The sequence below is a fragment of the Chelmon rostratus genome, chromosome 3, assembly GCF_017976325.1.
Source record: "Chelmon rostratus isolate fCheRos1 chromosome 3, fCheRos1.pri, whole genome shotgun sequence".
Taxonomy (NCBI): Eukaryota; Metazoa; Chordata; class Actinopteri; order Chaetodontiformes; family Chaetodontidae; genus Chelmon; species Chelmon rostratus.
In genome coordinates this window covers 13,681,985-13,705,926 of record NC_055660.1, presented here as the reverse complement: position 1 = coordinate 13,705,926, position 23,942 = coordinate 13,681,985, and the positions used below count along the sequence as shown (strand labels likewise).

At 41.8% G+C, this 23,942-nt stretch overlaps 1 protein-coding gene across 4 annotated transcripts; it reads left to right on the top strand.

Moving 5' to 3' along the window:
- Positions 1-5,235: 5,235 nt before the first annotated feature.
- On the top strand, positions 5,236-22,760 carry si:dkey-92f12.2 (SUN domain-containing protein 1). Of its 4 annotated transcripts, none has more exons than XM_041933323.1 (16): positions 5,236-5,522; positions 13,102-13,210; positions 13,418-13,521; positions 14,243-14,617; positions 14,701-14,760; positions 15,004-15,075; positions 15,484-15,632; positions 16,169-16,219; positions 16,384-16,443; positions 17,136-17,330; positions 17,461-17,598; positions 17,768-17,864; positions 18,184-18,299; positions 18,490-18,663; positions 19,821-19,910; positions 20,138-22,760. In XM_041933323.1, the coding sequence occupies exons 2-16, from the start codon at positions 13,104-13,106 to the stop codon at positions 20,252-20,254; spliced, it is 1,905 nt and encodes a 634-aa protein (XP_041789257.1). In that variant the 5' UTR covers positions 5,236-5,522; positions 13,102-13,103; the 3' UTR covers positions 20,255-22,760. The 4 variants fall into 4 exon arrangements, with proteins under 4 accessions (XP_041789257.1, XP_041789256.1, XP_041789253.1 ...); XM_041933322.1 differs by having other exon boundaries at positions 13,418-13,533; positions 16,384-16,432; positions 17,125-17,330; XM_041933319.1 differs by having other exon boundaries at positions 13,418-13,533.
- Positions 22,761-23,942: the final 1,182 nt, after the last annotated feature.

Sequence of the window (23,942 nt, the reverse complement as noted above, 5' to 3'; positions counted from 1 at the left end):
AACATGCTTAACTAACATGCTTAACTTGCCCAGATTGAAGTCGATGCAACAGAGATAAATGAAAGTTTGTTTTGGTGCTTGCAACATTTAGAAAATGATACTTAAAGAAAAACAGCAACATCCTTTTCCAGTGAACAGTGTCCCCATTACACAACATGTTGTTGTCACAATAGAACTGTTTTCACTGGAACTACCAGTGAAGACAGTTCACAGCTAAGTAAGTCATTCAGGGTAAGTTTTTTTTCCCATTCAGGTTAACCGTCCCTTTAAGTAAACTGCGCTGCTGAAAATGTTTGTCGGCTGCTACGGAAGGAAAATCCATCCTGTTTATGCACATTCCAAAAATTACAAAGGTCATTCTGTGTCATCTTCCGAGCAGGAAAACAGATTTGAGGCTGGAAATGCCACTCGGCTGTCTCATGAAAGACTGTACATTTGGGTGTGCTTTGGAAAAAAAACAAAAGCAGCTGTCAACATGGCAACTTTGTCAACAATTCGCTGGAAGTTTCTTTATTTCCTATATTAGGGAAACCCCACTGACGTCCAGCGGTTATCATCATGGTGAGGAGGGGGTCACAACATAAACGATTGTGTAGTTTTTCCTGCATAAGATGGAAAAAATATTGCTATCATGTCTGTTTCTTATTGTTTTCATAGATATATATTTCTTGTGAGCACCGACAAGTTTTGAGCCTCTTGCCTTCCTCTGATAATTAAAACCTAATCACCAAATGAAACATCAAAGGGAAACATCATTTTTTGGCTGATCTGTGCGCCACTTTGAAGATGGAGCCTGTGGTGGGGGGTGTGTGTCGGCCAAGAAGTGCCAAAAGGATGAATACAGATGAGAAGGCACTCTCAGCTCTTATTCTCTTACCCTGATTGGTTCATTCTGCAGTGAGAGTTTCAGGCTCTCGCTCAAGAGCGCTTCAGCAGGCCACATGATGGTTATGGGGTTATTCTGTCTCTTTATTACAGTGCAAACACTCGTCAGGTGGTAACCGCAGATGTCTGGACTCCATCCCAGATTTAACCATCTAAATTTAAGCTTCTCACCAGACTTGCGCCATCAAATATTTATTGAATGTGACCTAGAATAAATGAAGCAAAGCCTGCGAGCCCGATCAGGCAGACAGGGAGTGTGACACTCACATGACATGCTCTATTTGTTTTCAACTTATATCCAACACGCCCTTTGCAATAGGGTTGTCTATTTAATGTGTTAATGACCTGAGCACTCTGCCCTAACACAGCTGCAAAGGTTTACCACTTCTGTACCACTGCTGCTGCTTCAAAGCATTTTGTACGCCCCCCCTCCACCTCCCCAGTCCACCTGAAGGTTCTCAGATGAAGCTACGTCCCACTTCCATACTACATGCTGATATGCAGATTTTAAGCAAGCCAATACCCAACTCTTATCTTTCTATTTATAAAAAGGTAGTACACAAACTAGATCCTAAATGCTCTGATGTTTAAGTGTGCAGTTGATGCACAGTCCCACAATGCAATGCATGATGGTTGCGTTTAAAGACGAGGATCCAGACAGGTGAAAAATTTAGGTTAAATCATCTTAAAATAGGACATTTTGCCATCTGTTTGGGACATTTAAAGGAATCATTTCATAGTTGCGGTTCCCACATCATTCCATGTCAGGTCAAGTACATTTATGTGATTCATGCAAGATAGTCTAGGATATGGGCATGTTGCGACGCTGTACATTAGCATAGCATTGCTTTAAGCTCCATGCTTCAGTCAGAATGTAAGCATGCTCACAATAATAATGCTAACATGCTTATGTTTAGCATTGGACAAATTTGACCTGATTATGGTGCCAGATGAAAGGTCAGTGGATTAAAATTATTGCAAGTAATCTTCTGGGGCCATAAATGTCTGTAGCAAATTTACACAGCAATCCATCCTCTAGATATGTCAATAAAAAACAAATATGCCAACCTCATGGCGGCACCACGTGGAAGAGCCAGGGGATCAACGAGGTCTGGAGGATGTGGGAGGAAGCCTGGATGTCTGCATGTCTTTTTTTGCTGAGGGGATGTTCAGATACATATCTGAATCAGCAAAAAATTCGACCTGCTAGTAATCCTAGAGGAAAAGCCAGGGGATCACCAAAGTCGTGATAGTGTGAGTGTATGAGATGACATAGGCCTAACATTAGTGCATAGTTTGAATGGGCAAAGAGCAGCTCTGGACTATGGGGATGTAATTTACAGACATGCTGCTCCGTGAAACTAAATAAAGGTCGGATTAATTCAGATAAAGCAATCCGTTTCTTATGAGCTGGATGACTGAACTTTCTTGTTCGCACATGAGCAAAATAAACAAAGCGACGCCTCACCAGGTTTACCTGTGTAAATAAAATGTATCCTGTATAAATACTTAGCTTTGCACGATGTTAAACCTATGCAGTGTACACACCTGCAGCACAGTGTCTGCTTGTGTCTGACTGGTGGATTGACTTTGTGCTGCCTATTAGGCCATGATAAGGGATCCCTGCTGATGACTCAGACAGTGTGTGTGGGTGTGTGTGTGTGTGTGTGGGGGGGGGTGGGTAAGTGTGTGGGTGTGTGTGTGTGTGTCACTGTCTATAGGTCTGCCCCTGTGTCTGTTTAAAGATTTCACTCTCTCTCACCCCATCATCCCAAACCCCCCCGCCCCCACCCCGTGTGCACCCCCATCTTCCCACCCGCCCTCTGTCAAACTCTCAAAAACAACCCCCCCCCAGACACACACACACACACACACTTCACTCTCACTCTATTTTTGATCACATTCCAACCCAGTGACTTCAGGCCAGAAATGGGAAAGCTTGTGTGTGTGAGTGCGTGTGTGCCCATGACGTTTGTTTGCACTCTGTGGTTGTGTCTGGGGCATCAGCTTGGTAGATAAGCAGGGTGGGAGTCTGGGTGTGTGTGTGTGGGTTGGAGCGAAGAGAGAAGGGAAATGCCAGACATGAAAGAGTGCATAAAGCATGTTCTGCTGAACGTCGGTGGAGGTGGCCTCAGGAGTGATGAGCTTGTCAACTTTATAGACTCTTCATTGTTGAGCATCTGATGATTGAGTGTATTCCCAGTTCTCTGTCTCTCTCTCACCCTCACCCCAGCCGGAGGAAACTGCTGCATAATGATAACAGACCCAGAGACAATGGGTTCAACGGGCGTAAATACACACGCACAAACACACACATGCACAGTGCATACAAACACATTGTGCTGGCGAAGCCCAGGGGTCAGGGGTTCTGCCTGGGCTGCTGATAGTCTCTAGTCCGTCTCATATTATTTATCAAATATGGAACAATCCGGACATACCAGCCGCATTTCAGAACGCTTTTTTTTTTTTTTGTCCCGCTAAAATGACCCGTTGGAATAAAGAATTATCCGTCTACCTCCTTCCCTCCCCCTGCCTGGACCTTGTCTGCCCAGTGATAAGGTCAGATTGGGTTTATTTTGGGCTGCTGGCAATACAGCAAAGAGTACCAAAGCCCTGAGGATTTTCCTTAAAAGCATTTTGTTGTGTTTTGGGGGAGATTCGGTCCCTCACACGTGGCGAATAGATGGAGGGAACAATTCTAAAACCTGGTCTCATTTTCTGAGAGCTTTGACCTTAACTGGTTGCATTACCTGCCTCTAGTGTGTGTCGCTGCCTCTCTTCTATCAACATTCAAGAGATTCAAGATTCAAGATTACCTTTATTGTCATTGAGCATGGACATGCCAACGATATTTGCATTCCAATCAAAACATATAAAAAGCTTTTATATAGATTTTTGGAAAACAATTAAGCTGCACAGTGCCTCATGGTCTCAAGGTTCTCAAGTGCAATAAATATTTATACACATAATACTATATCGTGTATATCCCATACAGCTACTGCTGCAGCTAATGCTTGAGTTCCTATGACAGTTAACACAGCCAAAACAGTAAAGTTAGGTTGGCAAATAATACTGCATTCATGCAAGTATGTATGTAGATGTGTCATGGATCAAGATGAACATGGGCCATGTGTGAGGAGGATTTCATCCCAAAACCTCATCCTCATTTGCTGTAAAAAAGGTATCGTATAGGTGACAAAGGTGTCAATAAATCTATTGAATAAGTCAACTGGCAACAGTTTGCTTAATGCTAGTGTAGCATTATTTTAAAGTGTTTTTTTTGGGGAAGGTGTGCTTAGCACAGTAGTCGTGGCTCTGCCTCATATCACACCATTTGTGTCATTCCTGCTCACCTGTGAGAGCTCCGGGTTTAGTGGTAGAAGCTTAATATCTCTCACCTCCTGCCCTCCTGAATAGATTTTCCCTCTGAAATGAGGTGAGTGCGATGTCAGATGGTTTAGTTTGCCTCTAGATAGGCTTGATAAAACCCTGCAGCATGATCTGGAGCAGCTTCATTTTAAGATGTCACAGAGAAAGGTTTTGGGCTTGGGTTGGGTACGCCTTCCATTTATTTTGCTCTCATATCTCATTAAAATGATAATAGAATTTGAGTTTCATCACAGCAAATAGGGTTATGTTTTTACACTTCAGACTTGACTTTGGTCCTAAACATTAAATTGGCAATTTAATGGTGCCCGAGGACCTATTGTAAAATGTAACACGGCAGTTCGGCTGTTCAGGACATAGTTATTCACGGCCGGATGGCTCCCCTGTGTGTCAGCAGGCCTAAATTGTAGCTGAAGAGAGCAGTTTCATGAGTATGGGAGCACATATATCACCACTAGAGGGCGCCCTGTGTTTTGTTATGGCGAGATTCGCTGTGCCATGAACCTGCGAGAACGAGACCGGAAACAGTTTAAAAAGTGTACAACATCATTTCTATGGTCGTGTACAAATTAAATAAATAAATAGATAGAAAAAAAATACAAAAATTAAAAGCGGACTCTGTTATGTTTTGCTCTCTAGAAAAAAATCTTCTACTTATATACTACTACTACTTAAATACTACTACTACTAATAATAATAATAACAAGAAGAAGAAGAAGAATCATATAATAACAATACGCTATTACTACTACTACTACTACTAATAATAATAATAATAACAATAATAATAAATTAAACTACATGGACAAGGTAAACAAGTAGATTTTAAAATATTTTTCATTTTTTTGTCCACAGACTCGGAATCGTGGTGCAAACTTTATTTTGCAAAGCTATACCGGAAGTCTTCGTCTTTATTCTGGCTAACTTGACTTCGCTAATGTCAACATTTGTAACGGCGAAGCCTCCGAGCTGTCACAACGAGCGTCAGTCTGTCTCTCTGCCTCAGCCCACACTCGTGCCAGACAGCCCCATACTTGACTTTTGGCAACGCATCAGTAATTAAGTTGTTGTTTTGGAGGACTTTGTCAGAGTTGAACAGAGTGGAGATGTTTCTTTAAACGCAGCTTGGTGGTCGTGCGGGCTGAAGACTGGATTATCATTTCCTGACAGAGAATTTGACAGTTAACCGCCTGGCTGGTGGTTGACGTGGTGTTATTGTTCAACTGCGACAGAGCTCACAGCATAACGGGGTAAGTTAAGGACACATTAGCCCAACTCATGTCTAATGTCGGTAACTTAGCTGTTAAAACAGTTAGTTTTCGCGTCTCGGTGTCTACTTTGCGTGTGTGCTGCTTCGGGATGCTTTGTTAGTTGACTACCTGCTGCGGTGAACGACCAACAGTTACTGTTTACTCGTTAATGTAGCTTACCTTAACGTTACATGTTAACAGCGCGGGGCAGTATATTACATTATTGGGGCGCATTAAATGGCATCAACTAGCAGTTCAAGCGACTACAATTATTTCCACATTATTATCTAGTTTTAACCTGAGGCTGAGTAGCTGACAGTGATGAGATTTTAGGTGCATTTTACTCAAGTAACGTCCTGCTCAGGAAACAGTTCTGTTACTGCCACCGTCGGTCTTGGGGTAACTTCTTCAACTTTACTCGAGTGTTTACATGTCATGATACATTATACTTCTAACTTACTCCACTAAAACTTGATGCCACTTTTATATTTTACTTTTTTTTTACTGAATGTGACAGCTTTCGTTTCTAGTTACTTTGCAGAGTGAGATCATTTATCCAAAATGTGAGTTAATCAGTTCATACATTATGATGTATTATAGGCAGTATATGAAGTAATTAAAATTAGCTCTACCTTTACCTGCTTCCACATTAATGAGGCTTCACGTTACACATTAGTGCATCATTATATGTAATCCAATAATATGTATTATTCTGAAATGGGCCATCCACCATGATGAGTATTTTTACTTTTTGTACTTTTTTTTTTACTTGAATTAAGTTTTGAATGCAGGAACTGTATTTGTAACAAAGTATTTTACATTTTGGGGTTGCTACTTTTGTGTAGTCCATCTTCTGCCATTGCTTAATGAAAACTTTTTCATGTATTTAATGTAAAAATACAGGCATAAATTATTTTGATATTTCTACTGGGCATGGTACTCAACATGTTTATGTAATATGTTTTGAATAGTTTGTTAACCTCATACTCCTCCATTGGATTAACACATTATGAACCTTTTTTATGTCTGTCAAAAGTAAAACAAGACCATGTTCTGTCATCAGCGTGTGCTGTAGTATTACATATGATCCAACAAGAGTGTACTTGTGTAATCTCTTAATTGCTGTACCTTCTGGGCATAGGTTAAAATATACAAAGGCTTATTCTCTCTGCAGTTTAGCTGTATTTGTCAAGAGGTCTCACAGGGTATCCAGAGACCACCAGGGTCATTCAGCAGGAGTCTCTAAACTTAGCTAAACTGAGGATGACACTGAGTGCTTTGTTTAAAAAGTTTAGTTTTCCCATTGTCAGTACCGCAAGTGTGTGGAAAGTAAATATTTAATGGCAAAAATTAATTTGGGACTGTACTGTATTAGTCTAAAACAGGTGCATCTGATTGGTCTTTGGAGTTATCAGGCTGAATATTTTTTATGTATTTAATTTGATTGTAATGGACTGCATGCAAATGTTACCATGTGATTTATAATGCCAGAGTTATCTTAAAGCTAATTTTCATTTGCAGACCTCTTGGTTTGTTTGAACATCAGGCTTTCTGTTACTGTTGCAGGAACGGCCATCGTTTAATAGTTAACATTTAGTTAATACAGAGATATTGTGATATGCTGTCCTGTTGTTTTATTTAAAGATAAAGGTAAAATATCAGTTAAAATCTATGACAAAATGAGATCTGAGAGAAATTATGAGTTTTATAATAGTCTGCACTTAAGTATAAGAAGACATATATTCTTTATCTAAGCAACAATCTATATTTATGATAATTACAATTGTATCCATATTTATTAAATTGATCATAGTACTAAAAAAGGATATTGCAGTAACAGATGGTTAAAATTAATCAAATAAAATGTAAGAGATACAACAATGAATTGCAACAGTTAGGAGAAGACTGTAAGATAAAAATGAGTTTTGAGGAGGGACAGAGGGCATGTTGCCTGCCTGAGATTCTCGGGCAGGGGTCCTCAGACAGCTGAGGGGCCTAGACAACAAAGGCTCTGCAGCTGAGGATCTCAGGCTTGTTCGTATTCACCAGCCCGACTGTAAGCCTTACCGAAGTTCAGCATATGCAACATGGGCGAGAGACAGAGAGAATGCAATGTGAGCATCTGGCTCGCATTAATACAAATAGACCTTATTAGGTAGCTGCTCAGTTAAATGACTGCAGTTTGTGTTTTACCCTTCTACTTTACGAAGATTTGGGGGTAATTTTGTCGAAAGCCAGAGCACACAGATGACTCATGTGCTCTGTATGTCTGAGTCATATTTCACTGGCACTGTCCTAAAGTTAGCCACAGTATTCAAATGTGTGCCAGTGCCTTTTGGATTGAAGAGGGCTAATTCTCAGCATTCCTTTCTTTGCCCACTCCTTCCCACTGTGTTCACTTTTCTTCTTCCAGCCTTTAATTTCTGTGCTTTTTTCTCCCCTTTTTTCCACATGTTTCCACTCATTGAGAAAACTCAAACTCGCTTGCTGGCTTTTAAACCCACAAGAGTGTTTTACACATTTTCCCTCCTGTGACTTCAAGCTCACACACATTACCCTTTTTCAACTTTTCTCCCCTTTGTCATTTTATCCCTTTGTCCGCCATTCATTCCTTCATCTGTGTTGCGCTGCTCATCTTTCCCTCCACCCTCCCAGTGCCTTTGTCCCAATCTGGTCTAGCTCTTTCTCTCTTTTTTCTCTCATTACCTCTCTGCTCTTGTCGTTTTTCCTTCTTTGTCTGTGCCCTGCCAGTGTCAGCGGTCAGGATATCGGACCAGTTACAGTGCCCCGCCCTGCCCAGCCCTGAGCACACACCACCACTACATCCCAATCTCTGCTCCGTCAGACTTAGACCCACAATAGCTGTCTGGCTGTGGCTTATTGACCTCACACGTGCTTGTACCTGTGTGTGTGTGTGTGTGTGTGTGTGTGTGTGTGTTTGGTGTTTTGACCACATTTTCACTGCTGTTAAGTCGCCAGAGTGGGTCCAGCCTGCATTAAGCAATGCTCATATGCCCAAAACAATTTCACTTTCATGTGTTTATACAATAATTCATTAGCCATAAATCTTGTAAGGGGGTGTGAGATACCAAAGGGATGACTGAGGCAGCTCACTGGTGTTCAGGAGACAATTTCACCCTCCAGTTTTGCTTCTCATTCACTTCCTGTGGGTAGAACACTAACTATACCTGGCACGCACAAGTTTTATTTGGACAAATCCACCTGAACTTACAGCCAGGTGTGATGTGCTTCTTGACTGCTGTCCTTCTTCATGATTAAGGCTGGTAAAATCACTGCAAGTGTACCTGTAATGTTTGTTTGTGCTTCCGACTGTGCATGAACAGCACCGCTTGTGTCTGTCTGCACATGAAACAGGGACTCTATAAGGAGATCCTGATGAGGTTTGTTTATTCATCACTGACTTACACACACAAGGAGGAATCGTTTCTCAAGGACACGTAGAGTGGTCCGATGCAAGAGAGGTAAAAACAAGACAAAACATGCATTCCCTGCAGCCCTTGAGTGAAAGACTCTAAGCCATTCCAGGACAAAAATGCATTCATAGCTTAAAGTATTAATAAGAAATTGTAAAATGTACTTTAGTTTTGCGATCAAGGGGATAAGTTAATTAGCAAGAAACAAAAAGAGTGCAGCTACAGAAGAATGGAGGATCTAACATTTTCTCTGTATTGTAGTGGGAAACATGGTCAAGGATGAGGAGGTGAAATGAGAGAAAGAAAAAGAAAACGAGGAGAAATTGCTGTGTGCAGGGGTGCCCTCTGCTTTAATAAGGAGGGGGGTTGGTATGTTCAGGAGGGGAAATGTGCTGAGCTAGGCTGCACTGAGAAGCCATTTAAAGTGGAAGGGAGGATTTGAGGGAATTATCGTACAAACTGCTCTTTTCTCTAGGCTCTTCTTAGCTAAAGCTTCTCGACGTGCTGTGAGAAAATGCTAATTGTGTGAAAGAGAGGCATTTGGTTGCTAAGTAAATGAACAGGCGGTTGTTGCTGTGGAGTCAAAATATTTTAGACCCCTGTTGCTGTTTGTTTGTTGTTGTGGGTCTGCTAAATGGTTCTAACGCATGATGTAATTACAAAAAATAATACATTTTGTTCTCAGTTTTTACAAATGTTATATGTGAAGTCTGAGGTTTGTGTCTGATAGCAGTGTTGAACGTCTCACCCTCCGCAGTTCAGTTACCACATCCTCTTTTTTAATCCTTATTTAATCAAACATGCTAAAGAAAAGAGTTAAATCTTTAATATTTACAGCAGGTAATGTGATAATATATGTGTGTCGTAAAGGAATTTATGATCATTTCACCATTGCACTTGTTGAAAAATCCCACAGGATATGAGCGTCAGAGGCTAATATGCAAAAGGAAGATGCAACAGCTCATTTACATAAACAGCCTGGTGGTTGGATAGACACCAGAGGCAGAGTTGAAGTAAACATACAGTACATATATAATACACACATTCACAGCTGAGAAGTGGCTGCTGCTTCATGCTGTTGTTACTGTTCCAGTGCGGCATTTTTGTCCTTTATAGTTTAACTGATAAGCAGAGTGGTGTAATAGGCAGCTTCATAGTTCAAGATTTTTTTTACGAGAGTAAGACCTGGCTTATGGATTGTTTGCAGCTGCTGCAGAAAAATCCCCTCCAGCACGACGGTGTGTTGTCCTTATTTACAGCAAACAGAGGAGGCCTGTCTGCTGGCAGTAGCAACCACAGCAATGGACTGCTGTGGGCGTAGTCATATGTGATGTTGCTATTATTGCCTGTTTACAGCATCGACACAGTTTGGTGATGTTCTGTCCGCTTTGCTCTTTTCGGTCTGTCAGCCCAAATTTTTAAGTGAACGACGGTCAGTGTAGTAATGTTGAGCATGTGTACTGAGACAGGCTTTTTGTATGAGTGTAATAGTCACAGATCAAGATAATCAAATTTAGCTGAATTAAGCCTTAACGCCCTTTTTGGGAGTGGAGGTTACTGTGTGTGCGTGCTTTCACATTCACTTCCTGTCTCTGTCTGTTGAGGACAAACTGCCACAGCTTCCCTTTCTGTCATCTTCTGCCGCTCTTTTCCGTACTGTTACTGAGCTGCTGCTCTGCTGTCGTCCTGTCCCCGGCTACTGAAGGCTAATTCAAACCGTAACCAGGTTAGTTCTTCTGAGAGCACACTTTTCTTTTAATGGAGAGGAGGCACAGTAGGATGCAGGATGTGCCGTTAACTTACAAGACTGGCTTGCAAAGCAGATTCTAAAGAGTGGTAGGATTTTCGATGCCGTGGAGTCAAAGAAATTGACGGTTGTCACAGAGCTGAATAACGACCAGTGGAGTGTGTAGATTTACGTGTATAACTGTCAAAATCAGGTTACTTTCTGACATCTCACTTGTAGCGACCAGTTTGTCGTGCAACTTAAATTGCATAAATGCAGCAGAAGTCTGGCCGAAAATCAAAGATGTCAAAGATGTAAATGTTGCAAAAAAGGTTGAGACGAGGTTGAGCAGAAATGCACTCTTGACATAGTAATGTACTGTAAAAATGCAAGTTAAATGCTGTTACAATGTGCTGGGGTTTTTTTATAAGAAGAATACTTGCAAGACTGCTGCATTTTTGTGGTCACTGAATGGATGTACATATTAGCAGAAAGCAAAAAGCTACTATTTACTGTAGGCACAGCAGTGCTTGGCAGGTTCTCTAAGAATTCTATATACAATTAGAAAGAAAATGTGTTTTTGCAGCATCAATACCAGAAGTGTAATATCTATCATACTTGATAGTTATTTTTAGCAGGAAGACATTTTTTTTACTTGTCTGTTTTCTTCAAATTAGTTTAAGTTTAAAGTTTATTTACTTTATTGATCCCAAGACTGGGAAATTATTCTCTGCTTTTAACCCATCACTGGGGAAACACACACACATGCAACATGCATCATGCAGTGAAACACACACAGGAGCAGTGGGCTGCAATCAAGCGCCCGGGGAGCATATTGGGGGGGTTAAGTGCCTTGCTCAAGGGCACATCAGCTGGCTAATGGAGGGGGAGGGAATACTCCACCACACACACATTTTTCTGCCGGTCCGGTGGGGGAATCGAACCAGCGATCTTCCGACCGCAAGCCGCTTCTCCAACCTCCAGGCCACGGCCAGAAAAGTTTGCTTGCCACAGGAGTCGGCGCACTAAGCAGCAAAGCTTGTGAGCTGTGGTTTATGCTAATCAGCTGCAGTTTAAGATCACACAGACCAATCAGGTCGCTCATCTTAAATGCCTGTTACATCGTGATGGTAATGGAAGCTTTTCTGAAAGTGAACACCTTCTAACAAACACAAGCACATCGTAGTGCAGCTGAACTCAGATCTCTGTTCTGGACGTCTACATCACCTGCTGTTAAACTTTCTCCACATTTTCCTTCACTTTAAGAATGGCTAGTCAGTTAAGGTACGTTGCATTTGTGTGTGTTTTGTCACTCTGCAGTATTGTTTTGAACTCTATGTGCTCTGTCCAACAGTGTCTGTCTTTGTCTTTAAGCTTGTGTGCTAAAATGCATTTGTTTGTGTGTTTAATTTCTGCGCTGTGCTGAGTTTCAGTGAGTGTTTGAGCTTCTGTAGATTAGCTGGATTACAGACTGCAGAGATTAACCAAGAGAGCATCTGTCAGAGACTTTCTGCTTGTAATACTCCTCCAACTACTATATCAACTGCCACAGTGCCACTGCTATTACTGGTCCTGCATTTTCCTGCTGTACTGGTAACCACTTTAATGTTACTACTGCTCCTACTGCTGCCTCTGCCACTGTTACCACTGCTACTTTAACTAATTTGACAACTATACATTCTTGTCAGACTACTGCTAAGTGTTACAACGGCTACTGCAGCTGCTACTGCTTCTAGTATTTAAGTTGCTGCTACTACTTCAACGCTTGCTATTCTTGCTTTTAATAGCAGTACTAGCCACTGCATTTACCACCAGTACCACATGTACTGTTGTTTTTTACTGCCGCTTTAGGCACTACTAGAACATAATTACCCACGGCTGTTGATGCCACAATCTTGCCTACTTCTGCTACTGCTAACTAGCATGCAGCCAGTGGTGGTTGCTAGTGCTGCTCTTTGTATTGTGTAAGAGGGGTTAAATGGCATCATTCAGGGATTCTTGCATTGTTGTAGTGGAGGAATCTCTTAAAAAGCACCGCTGCTCACATCAGCAGACATTATTACATTTCTAAGAAATGTAATGCTATGCTTGCCACCTCCTAACCATTTTGGTGATCTGTTTAAACAACTTGACGTCATGGGCCTGAGTCTGAAATCCAAGTGCGGCTGAGTTGGTCACAAAACAACTCAGGAGACTGAAAAGAGGCAATTTGTAGTTAAAGCACTGTAGTTAAAGTTTGCTATTGAAAACACAATTCTATACACAATGCAGCTGTGTTCCCTGCAGACTGAACACCATGAAATTAAAGTCATGAGTATGTTAGTGTGCTGACCACCTTTTGCCTGCATGAACTGATCAGAGGAACTATGTAAAATATTGATAAATCATGTCTTATTATCTTCCTCTCTGTGTCTTTCAGTCATGTCTCGTAGGAGCTCTCGCCTGGTGTCCGGTGGCTACTATAATTCGGATGAAGAATCTGATTCGAGTAGCGTAACGAACATATCCTACCGTGAAAACCCTGTCAAGTATGTATCTCTGATTCTTGACTGACTCGTGTGTGTGTGTTGTGTGTGTGTGCGCTCATATGTCTGTAGCTTGGATTGTAGTCAGCAGCTCTAATTTACAAATTGTAAAATTGTGTTAAGCAATATTTGTCCTTTGTCCCACACCATCTCCCTCTCTGCTGTGTGTGTGTGTGTGTGTGTGTGTGTTGTCTTGTTTATTTTCATCAGGGTTTTCAAGAAGAAGGCAGGGAACCGCAAATCCGGCTCCCGTACCCCCACAAGAGCCAAAAGCAATGCTAGTACTGCCAGCCCCGAGCCGTCTAACACTGCAGGCCAGTATGATGGTAAAAAGAACACGACATCCAATCAGTGCAAGAGTAATAATGACATTAGACTCCTGTCAATACATAAGTAATAATAAAAGAATGAAAGAAACAGGATTGGGGAAATTTTGTTGCAGAAACATGTCAGAGACTAACATGGACTGTTAGTTGGACAAAAAACTCTCAGCAATGAGAACGTGTCGCAATGAGCTGGCTTAATTTGTGATTAGCATTTTTTATTATTTTCTGTCATTTTATTGATTAACAAAGTGATTGTAAAACTGTTTAGCTCATGATCCATTAGCCCCTTCTTTCAACTCCACGTCACTGATTTCAGACAGTGTGTCTACCCATTGTGACCAGTTCTACTGAAAAAAGTTTTTTTAGCGGCATGAAGAGACAAAATTGTCAAATATTTCACAAGAAAAAAACAAGGGTTAGAGGGACGTCTGAAAAAGAAAGAAATCATTCTATCAAATTTAATGATTCATGTACAAGTAATATATAGTGCAGCTTTACTTCAGAGGTTTAATTATGCCAGTAAATGAAAATTGGAATTGTTGGTCTTTTCTTAATCATACACCATAAAAGTGAATGCAAGATAAAATATTATGTTCTTTTAGAAAAGTAGTCTTGCAACTTTTGGCATAAGAAAGCAAATTATCATATAACTATTCACAGCTGACTGCTCCTTATTTTTGTCTCTCCTCATCCTCTTTCTGCCTCTCAGGCCTGAGTCCTTCTCCCTTGAGCAGTCAGAGCCAGCCGACCATGAGGACCGTGCCCTACGTCTCCACCATTGCCACCCCTCGGCCTGCCCTGACCCCATCATCCACCCGGAGTCCAACGCCCACTCGCTGCCCCTCGGTACCTCCAGAGAAGAGCCCCCAAGCTGGGCTCTGCAGCTCCAACATACCAGGATTACACCTCAGACCCAACCACAAGGAGCTGAGTCAGAGCGGCCTGGACAGCTCAGGGTACTCGTCCTCTGAGGGCCCTTACAGGAGGCCCACAACCGCCACCAGCAGCACCAGTAGGAGCCATGGTAACAGTGCGGCTCCCAGTATTGGATACAGAATCTGTAGTGCCTTCTTCAGTCTGTTGGGTGAGTATGAAGTGATTGTTTTGTGTGTGTGTCTGTGCATGCCTACTATATAATAATACCATTGTGTCGTGTGGTTTGTGCAGACTCGATCTCATTGATGGCCGTCACAGTAAAGTCAGAAACAATGCGTCTGGCAGCTTTAGGTATGTTGCTGGTTTACATGTTTAAATTTTATGTATATTTGCACATATATTATCAGCATGCACATGCTCGTGCTTGTTTTTCTAGCTTTTGTTAAGAAGATTTGTGCAGAATGCGTCCACATTTCCTCACGTATATGCTGCTTTCCCATGTCAGCAGGTTCGTGTTTTCACAATCGCTGCATGTGATTTGGCTCCGGCTTATCACAATCCCCGGCCAATCAACTTTTCTTCTCGTCCCTGCAGCTAATGCTTCAGTCAGCAGTCGCGTGAAGAAGGCCTGTGGTCTGTTTCTCCTCCTCCTCATTGTACTTCTGTGTAAGTGACACATCTGGAGTGTTTAGTTATGCTGTGCCTTACATGTTAAAGTCTTGTTGTCCATGTTTCAATGTTAGAAAGAGTTTTGTTTATATTTTTAGCTATTTTTATGGCACTTGCTCTTTTTTAGTGTAGTAATTAGTGATACACAGGGTTTCCCGCAGGAAACTGGTTAGCAGCAGTGGTTGGGCCTGCCCCAATCTGTATTTGACTTGTACAGCATCACTGCTTGTTCTCCTCTGCCCCCCCCCCCCCCCTCTCAGTGTGACCGAATGAGTCAGTCTTTACAAGTTTCACATGGCGGGCCTTTGATCTTAGAAGGTTCATGAAGTCAGGTGACTTTGTGACTGTGTCTCTGTGTCTCTCTAAGTGCTGTTCTTAAGGCACAATTCCTCCTGTGTTCTCCAGGTATTTGGTTCCTCCTTCCTTTGTTGACCTTTCTCATCTCCCGCACGGCTGTCACAAAGACCCCGTCACAGACAAAACCTCAGAGTCAACCTGTCATCCCTGCCACTCCTCCACCTCAACTCAACGTCATGCATCCTACACCCGTGGTGGTATGGCAGATCATCTCCATCTCAATTTGTGTGTCTGTGTGTGTTAAACTAAAACCGATTTAATTTAGCTACTGCAGAATTTAGATCCCCACACTTCTATTGTGAAACATGTCCATTTCCTTGTTTATATTTTGCAAGCCTGCACATGAACAATGCAGTGATTATCTCCCAGTCCACATTTGGGAATTTAATAGAGGGACAACAACTGCAAGATTGTGCAAGAGCACACAGCGTTATCAGTAGAGTAAAGGGAGCTGGCAGCGAACAATTCGGCTAGAAGAGAAGAAAGTGTACTGTGTAGGAGGTCAAATGGGATCTTGGAGCCTTCAGCATCATAACTATTATGAGGCCCATACATACATACATACATCTACATATTTATTTCTATTTATATATGATAGAATGTTGAAGGAGGACTACAATAAATGAATAATTAATAACTCAAGTGTTGCACACATGGAGTTTCTTATGACAAACACCTGTTTGAGAGTTGTTGGCATGATTTGATGTATTACGAGTATTTTTTTCCCCTCTAGGATCCAGCCGTTGTGTCTGCTGCTGTAGAAGCAAAGATGCGGCACGTTATGGTAAGACACAGGGTGTCTGCAGATTATTGAAAAATATGAGATGATTTTAAGGTGTGACGTATTAGCGTCACTAGCTTTAAAAGTTAAGCCGGCTCAATATAACAACATGAAGTTAAGAGTTATTTATGAAATGTAAGCGTCACCTGTATGTGTGTCTGTTGCAGGAGGAGCTGCAGCTGAAGCAGCAGGAGCTGCAGCTGAAGCAGGAACTCCTTCTCTCTCAGGTGAGGGAATGTCGCTCTCAGTTTCTGCAGGTTTCTTTATCTGTGTCTTCCCCTTGTAATTAACAAACATGTTGCGTTTGTGGTGAAACGTCCTGCCTGGTGAGGCCAGGATGGAAGCCGGGCATGGAGTAACAACAGGGTCAAAAGCCAGCTGTGTGGGAGTAACATCTAGTGGTGGTGATGTGGATCTGCAGAGAAATATAGGCAGATTTTCCACTGGATTTTGTAACTATCTTATTTTGTGCTGTGTGACTTACAAGTACTCTGGAAGTACTAGAAGTCTCATATCTCTTTAGGATAATATTAAAAAATATCTGCTTTCAGTGGTTATCTTGATATGAAATCAATCTGTCAGTAGCTCCTTGGTCCAAGCTATATACAGTATGTCCATGTATTTTGATAGGAAACCATTTGTATGTTGGAGTTTTTGCTGAGAAATGCACCAACAAGCTAACCAGCTTCCATGCAGGGGTAGCTTTGTTTTTATTTAGGTTGAACATCTCTGTTTAGAAACCTAGCTCGTTGTACACAGTGTTTAATTAGACTTCTGGTGCCTCTAGAAGCCTCAGCAGCAGCCTCTTACAGCGCAGACCCCCTAGACTGATTTGAGCCACACTTACCTTCCCTGACATTACCCCGCACTTCTCCACCAGTCCAGTAATGACTGACCCCATCATGTGTTTCTCTCTCAGATGAAGGAGAAACTGCAGCTGGACATGCAGGACATGAAAGCCAAGCTGGAGGTTGTGGACTCGGAGAGTCGGCTACATCTGAAGCAGGAGCTTGCTGGGTTGGGCAGGCAGCTGGTGGATTACCAGACAGACAGCCACTCCGCTGCTGCCGACCTCAGCCTCAGGATCCAAGCTTTAGAGGCCCAGAATGCCAAGGTACCAGTGCTGGTAGAGATGAACACAACTGCTAGACTCAAGATTTATGCGTGGAAGGACTGAGCCCTCATCCATGCTGCATTTTGTTCATTCTTGTTTGGTCTGTACTATGACCGCCTGTTTCGTGCAGCTGTCCCAGGAGTGGTTGTCCATCCAGCTGATGCCTCCTCCAGCCCCCTGTCCTGATACGAGCGCCACCCCTGTCCACAACCTCCTCACCCCAGAGCTCCAACAGGCCATGGAGAAGTGGCTCACTGACCGTATCAAGGTGGGTGGAGGGACAGATACCGTAGATAACTTTCAAGACCGCTCACTGTTTCTAAAACCCTCGTAATGTGATCACTAGTTTTTGATCTGATTTATCTGATCTGATTTCAATGCAATGTGTCTGTATGTGCACATACTTACGGTGTGTACTGTATTTGAATGTCAATCAGGAGCAGGATGCTCTTAGGCTTGCTGACAAAGGAAGCTGCTCAGACTGTGGGCGCCCCACGGCTGACAAAATGGCAGACTTTGCGCTGGAGACTCAAGGTTGGGAACATCTCCATGTCACTGTCACTTGGTTTTATTTACCAACATTTAATTCTCTGTGTGGTCACGCCTGCAAAAATCGAGCGCTTTTGCATTTAAAACAACAATCAAATATGTGGATATTTTAATGGCCATTCGTTTGTCTTCCAAGTTGTCATTTAGTTTTAATATGTTCATTGTCTCTGCCAAGCGTCTGGTTGAGATCTGCATTCTATTTAGTGCACATTTTCTAGTTTGCAGCTGTAACAGATTCATCATGGCTGTTGTTTACAAATGGGTCTTATTGTGTGTGTGCGTGCGTGCGTGCGTGTACGTGCAGGTGCCAGTGTGATCAGTACCAGGTGTTCAGAAACGTATCGTATCCGTTCAGCATGTGTGACCCTGTTTGGATTCCCTCTGTGGTACCCATCTGAAAGCCCACGCACTGTCATTCAGGTACTGTGATTTTCTCTGTTTTATTTCTTGACTTTCCTCCTTCACCTTATCTGTCATCTCAGATCCGTTTTATTTCCCCTAAACCAGTCATCATCCAGCACCTTCACCTCTCCTCTATCTTCTGAAAACCCCTTTCCTCGTTTCTTGCTTGGAAAAAGATACTAACAGCTGTCTCCTCCTTCCCTCGCAGGGCTACCCGGTGCTGCTTCCGGGGAAATGTTGGGCTTTTCACGGTGTCCAGGGGACTCTTGTGATCTCTCTGTCTCACCCCATCACGATAACTCATGTGACGCTGGACCACTTGCCGCGCTACAACTCCCCCACCGGCCGGATCGACTCTGCCCCCAAAGACTTTGAAGTCTATGTGAGTAATTCCAGTCTATCACCTTGTCCACATGTACATGGGTGTTTTTCAAAACATGGCTTTTTCTGTGCGTTTTGGCCTTTTTGGAGCTTTTGGAAAAGCGTTAGCGTGGCTATCTCCTTTGTTCACATGAGGTGAATTTGTGCAATGGCAGATGTGGCCAAAATGGTGCTGATTCAAACCTTGTTAACGGGACTTTTTAATTTTAATTTATTTTTTAATTTTATTCACTTTATTGATCCCAAACTGGGAAATTATTCTCTGCATTTCACCAATCACTGATTCACTGAAACACACACATGCACATGCAACATGTGTTCCGGTCACAAGCAGCTTCTCCAACCTCTAGGCCACGGCTGCCCCCATTTATGATTTACATAAAAGTACAGTTGTTTTTCCACCACACTGAGGAACAGAATGCATTACAGAGTTCACTGCTACATAATCCCACTTTCCCACAACACAGACCCACATTTTTGACGAGACTCTGTTCACCAGTAATGGCTTTTTTCCAGGCTTCCGATTGGCCAGCATGGCTTTAGGGTGAGGGTTGTATCGCCACCTGTTGGTTTGGCATGCTCTTGACAGCTCTTTGTGTTTTTGTGTTTTCATACACAAACCTACCTTAAGCGCCTAAACCCTATTTAATTGACAGATAAAATGAAAAATCATATATTATTATAATTCTGTATTTGATAGATGATAGTAGCACTTTAAAAAAGTGATATTATTTCAGTTCAGATGGCAAAGTTTGGATGCCGGATTTGGCATTTACATCATCTGTCATTTGGAAATCAAATAAAAACATAATGTTCTTTAAAAATGGTTACCATAGGATGAACATTTTGGAAAACGTGCCTGACTGGCACATACACATGAAACAAGAGTAGCACTGGCTGATGAAGGTGGGAAGGTATTGCTCATTATCTTACACAGAACACAGCCTGTCGCCTGCTCAATGGAGATGCATTTTACGGTGGTTATTGAAACAAAATTGGATTTTTCAGAGACTGCTTTTCGTTTTAGTCATGATAATTCTGACTGTTGGTCATTTTAATGTCCTGTTAGTATTATTAAACCTCACGAAGAAAGCTAAAAGCCACAGAGTGGCTTACCAGCTCTAATTCTGAGTTGTGATTTCGCTTTCTCTTTCCCAGGGAATGAAAAATGACACAGAAGAAGGGACACTGCTGGGGACGTTCACTTACGATGAAAATGGAGAGTCAACGCAAACGTTTAAGCTGCCTGTGAGTTGAAATAGATAAATATGAGTTGGACTTAACTACTTTCTGATCTTTATATAAAAAGTGTGAGGTCAGCATGAGTTTTTGTTGCTCTTGTTAGTGGAAACAATTTGACAACTTCTCTTTTCTTCTGTCTCTTTCATCCTTACCTCTAATTCACGGTCTTTCCCTTTTTATTCTTCTCTTTCTATTCTTTTCCTCTCTCTGGTGCCCCCACCCCCCTCATGCAGAACCCCAGTGACGTGGTGTACCGATTTGTGGAGCTGCGTGTCCTCACTAACTGGGGTCACGTGGAATATACGTGTCTTTACCGCTTCCGCGTGCATGGACAGATCTCCACCACATGAGACTCGAGACTCACTGACTGCGACATTCATGGTCACTCCACCAAATCAGAAAGTACATTTACACCGTACGCTATTAAAAAAAAAAATTATTTCTTAGGTGTGTTCAGGGCACGTTCATGGTCATGTTCAGGGCAAAATGCTACTGAAAAATTGTGTGTTGAGTAATGCCGCACCTGTGTGTCAGCTGGCTTTGCTGTGTTTTGGATTGCTTATTGTGAAAGTGACAGAAATCAGACGAAGAGTTTTTTTTTATGCACAGTTTAAAGTGCACACATAGCTTTGAATAAATGCAAAGAAGTGTAAAATAAGTTTCTAAAAACCACAAATCTACATAGTAAAACCATTTGGGAGCATTCAGTTCTGGAAACCTGATGCTTTCCTTCATATGGGAGTGCCACAGAATATGTTTAATTCCTTCTTGTTGCTATTTGTCATAAAATGACATTTCTTGTGTTTTACCACTGAGCGGCTGCAGTGGACCAATCAATGTGTTTAACGCCTCCATCGTGGGACTAAATTCATTTCAACATTTAACATCTTTACAATATGAAGGTCTAGTTTTTAAAATTCTCAGTCGTGCAGTTTTCTTGTTATCTGGAATGGTTGAAACAGCTGTTACGCTATTTTTGACAGGAAACTTCTGATTTTTGGTTGTTGCTGATGTGACTGATGGGATGTACCATCCTATTAACAATAGGTAGAAATTTTATAGAGGGCAGCAGTGAATGTTTTCTAATCAGTATTGATTGTTATTCGTCAATTCAATCTGATTTAATATTCTTCTGAAAGATCAAATATGCAGCTTTGTGACATTTCTTTTGTTTTCTCTTTTAGAAAGTTTGACCTCTGGTACTTGAATACTTGAAAACCTCTTTTTCTAACCTCTTTGAAAGATGTCGTGTTAACGTCATGACATCTGTGTTTCCTCTTCCTTGTACATAACACTTGTATTTTGTATGAGCTTCACAACCAGGAAGAAAAAGTCTTATTTATTTGTAAAATGAGAGTATTCATTTATGAATTCATGTTTCAAGTCATGTCTATTTTTTATAACGTTCCAACATGCTAGACATGTGCAAAATCCCTGAGTTTACCATTCAGTATCTCTAAAATACAGAGTGTCTGTTCGCATGAATATTGTTTGCGCTGCATACTCAGAACTGTGTACGTCAGTGTCATTCAGTCATTTCTCATGTGTTCTTTGTTTGTTGTACGGTACATTTAGGCAAATATTAGACACTTGTTCTTATTATGAAGTGCACTGGAGGTGAATCCAGGTAAAAATCCATCATTTCTCGCTCTTTTCCTCTATTAAATATATGCTTTTCTTAAAGGGACAGTTCACTCAAACTCAAAAACACATATATAAAAAGAGGGCGGATATAAAATTGCTCCTACTTGAAACTGCTCACAGTAAATGTTCAGATATATATAGAACTATAGTGGAACTCATCAACTCACACCCAAGCAATCTAAATAGATGAATAGCAGTACAGGTAAGAGGGGGAACATGTATTTTTGATTTGGGGGTGAACTGTCCCTTAAACGGAGATGGAGATAAACTGAGGCACTGACATGGAAAAGACATTTTAAAGACATACGTTGGTAAAGATGAAGTCATATTTTTCACTTTCTGAGTGGTGTAGGGTGGATATAAATTATTTTTGCTAGAATTTGTGTAGGTTACATACATTTATAATGTTAATGTATTGCATTTTGTATTTAAGCTGATGATAATTCTTGGTGATACAAGGACTTTGCTACAGTTCTAATATTTTTCATTTTACTTAATTTGTTATGTAGGTTGATTATGCATAACCATGGATCAATATTTGCTTAATCTCTCGAACTTCATTGTGGTAAATGCACTTTAATTTTTTATGCTGAAATCAAATTTGATTGGCTTTTGAGAGACAGAAGATGTCAAATGTGTGTTATTATTCACTTAGCACAGTACAGTGCGCATTACCTAAAAGAGGTGAAAGTTGTTTTTGGATTTGAAAGCTGTTGAACAGCCTCACAGTCCTAATGCGTGTGTATGTGTGTAGACATGCTCCTTCCTGAACACACTATACAGAAAGTGTATTTCTCTCAGATTCTTGTTGGTGTAAAGCTGTACAAGCAACACAGAGAACAGTTCTTTAGCTTATGAGATTTTATTAGGTTCAGGTTCTCAGTTTAAAAAAAGCCAAAAAGATAACTTTTGTTTTCTCTTAATTAAACAGATCCATGTGTCAGATATTGCCTGAGTTGTTCTGCAGACTATCAATGCCTATCTGTAAGCCAAAGTGGAATGTTTGTCTGATTCATTGAATAAAACATCGGAATATATTGTTGTTGCTGCATTTGTAGTCTTAAAAAGTCTTATTTTCTGATGTTGCCTGTAGACTTTTTGGGCAGAAACATGTTTATCAGAGAGCATATTCACAGGCACTGTGGCAATATATTAAAGAAACATTTCTAAACAATGAAAGTCCAAACGTTCCAGATTTAAGACAAAAGATACAAACTAAAAACCACTTCAAGTATCACCACAGTTAATTCTATAATTTCTCAAAAATATATAAAAAGCAGCAACAATAAAGTTTCCAGAATATATGAAATGCTGATGTACTGTCATCCTACGATCCAGGTTATAGTCTCGGTTATCCCTGACATTTTCTTCTTCATGTCAGGAAAGCCGGGCTGCTCTTACTGTTGCCGGTTTCTGCTTTAGCAGCTGAGCCACGGGGACACCTTAGTCTGGGCAGCTGATTGGTCCGGACCAGATAACTCAGAGGCTGGAAGAAACTGCTCAAGGAGAGGGCAACGTAGGTCCCACAGGTGATTGTCGAGACGGGCTTAAAAACACCAGGACAAAGCTGGCTGAGCAGGTGCTCAGTGAGTCGGGGGAGGTAGTGGAAGTTGACCAACACAAATGCAGTCAGCACTATCTTGAATGCTCGCTTTTTCACTGGATGGACCTCCCTCCTGCTGGGCCCTGATTGGCGGAGGGACTTGAGAATCAGGATGTTGCATGTCGATATGATCACTATGGCACTGCACAGGAGCGCCAGCATCACTTTCCACTTGACTGGCGTGGCAGCCTTCACCAGAACGCAACAAGCAGCAGTTACGGCGCTCACTACCAAGCACAACGACAGCCGCACTTTAGGATCCTTGAGCCGGAGGAAGAGCAGCGGGTGGCAGACGGCCATGTAGCTGTCCAAACCCAACATGCAGAGCAACATGGGCCCTCCTGCTTGATTCAAACCCCAAGCTAAGAAGTAAGAAGCCTCCACTGTTTGATGACACAGGAAATGGATGTACTCTGCGAGGACCATGAAGCAGAAAAGCATGTCGAACAGTGCCAGGTTGAGCGTAAAGATCTCTGAGGTGGAGCAGATACCGGGTTTGCCCAGCAGGAGGCGTATGACCAGAGTGTTGGCAGGCAATCCCAGGGGTGGCACTGTGACCACAGTGGGCAGGAAGTACCAGACAAGATCAGAGGTCTCCCTGAATGTGTTGCTGTGGTTGATGGGTTTGTTATCCAGACAGATGTCCATCACTGTAGCTGCTTTTAAGACGAGGTGCTGTCTGTGCTCAGTATCTATGAAAAGAGAGGATGCTTAGATAACATGCAACCTTTCCCTTTATAGCTCCACTACTCTAGATTTGATTTTTTTGGCCCATTAACTGTCCTTGTAAG

Bases quoted from the DNA above. Each gene is read 5' to 3' on its own strand.
- si:dkey-92f12.2 (XM_041933322.1), top strand. From the start codon at position 13,104: ATGTCTCGTAGGAGCTCTCGCCTGGTGTCCGGTGGCTACTATAATTCG. The intron at 17,599-17,767 runs GTGGGTGGAGGG...AATGTCAATCAG, and splicing joins GGCTCACTGACCGTATCAAG to GAGCAGGATGCTCTTAGGCT. The intron at 18,664-19,820 runs GTGAGTAATTCC...TCTCTTTCCCAG, and splicing joins CCAAAGACTTTGAAGTCTAT to GGAATGAAAAATGACACAGA.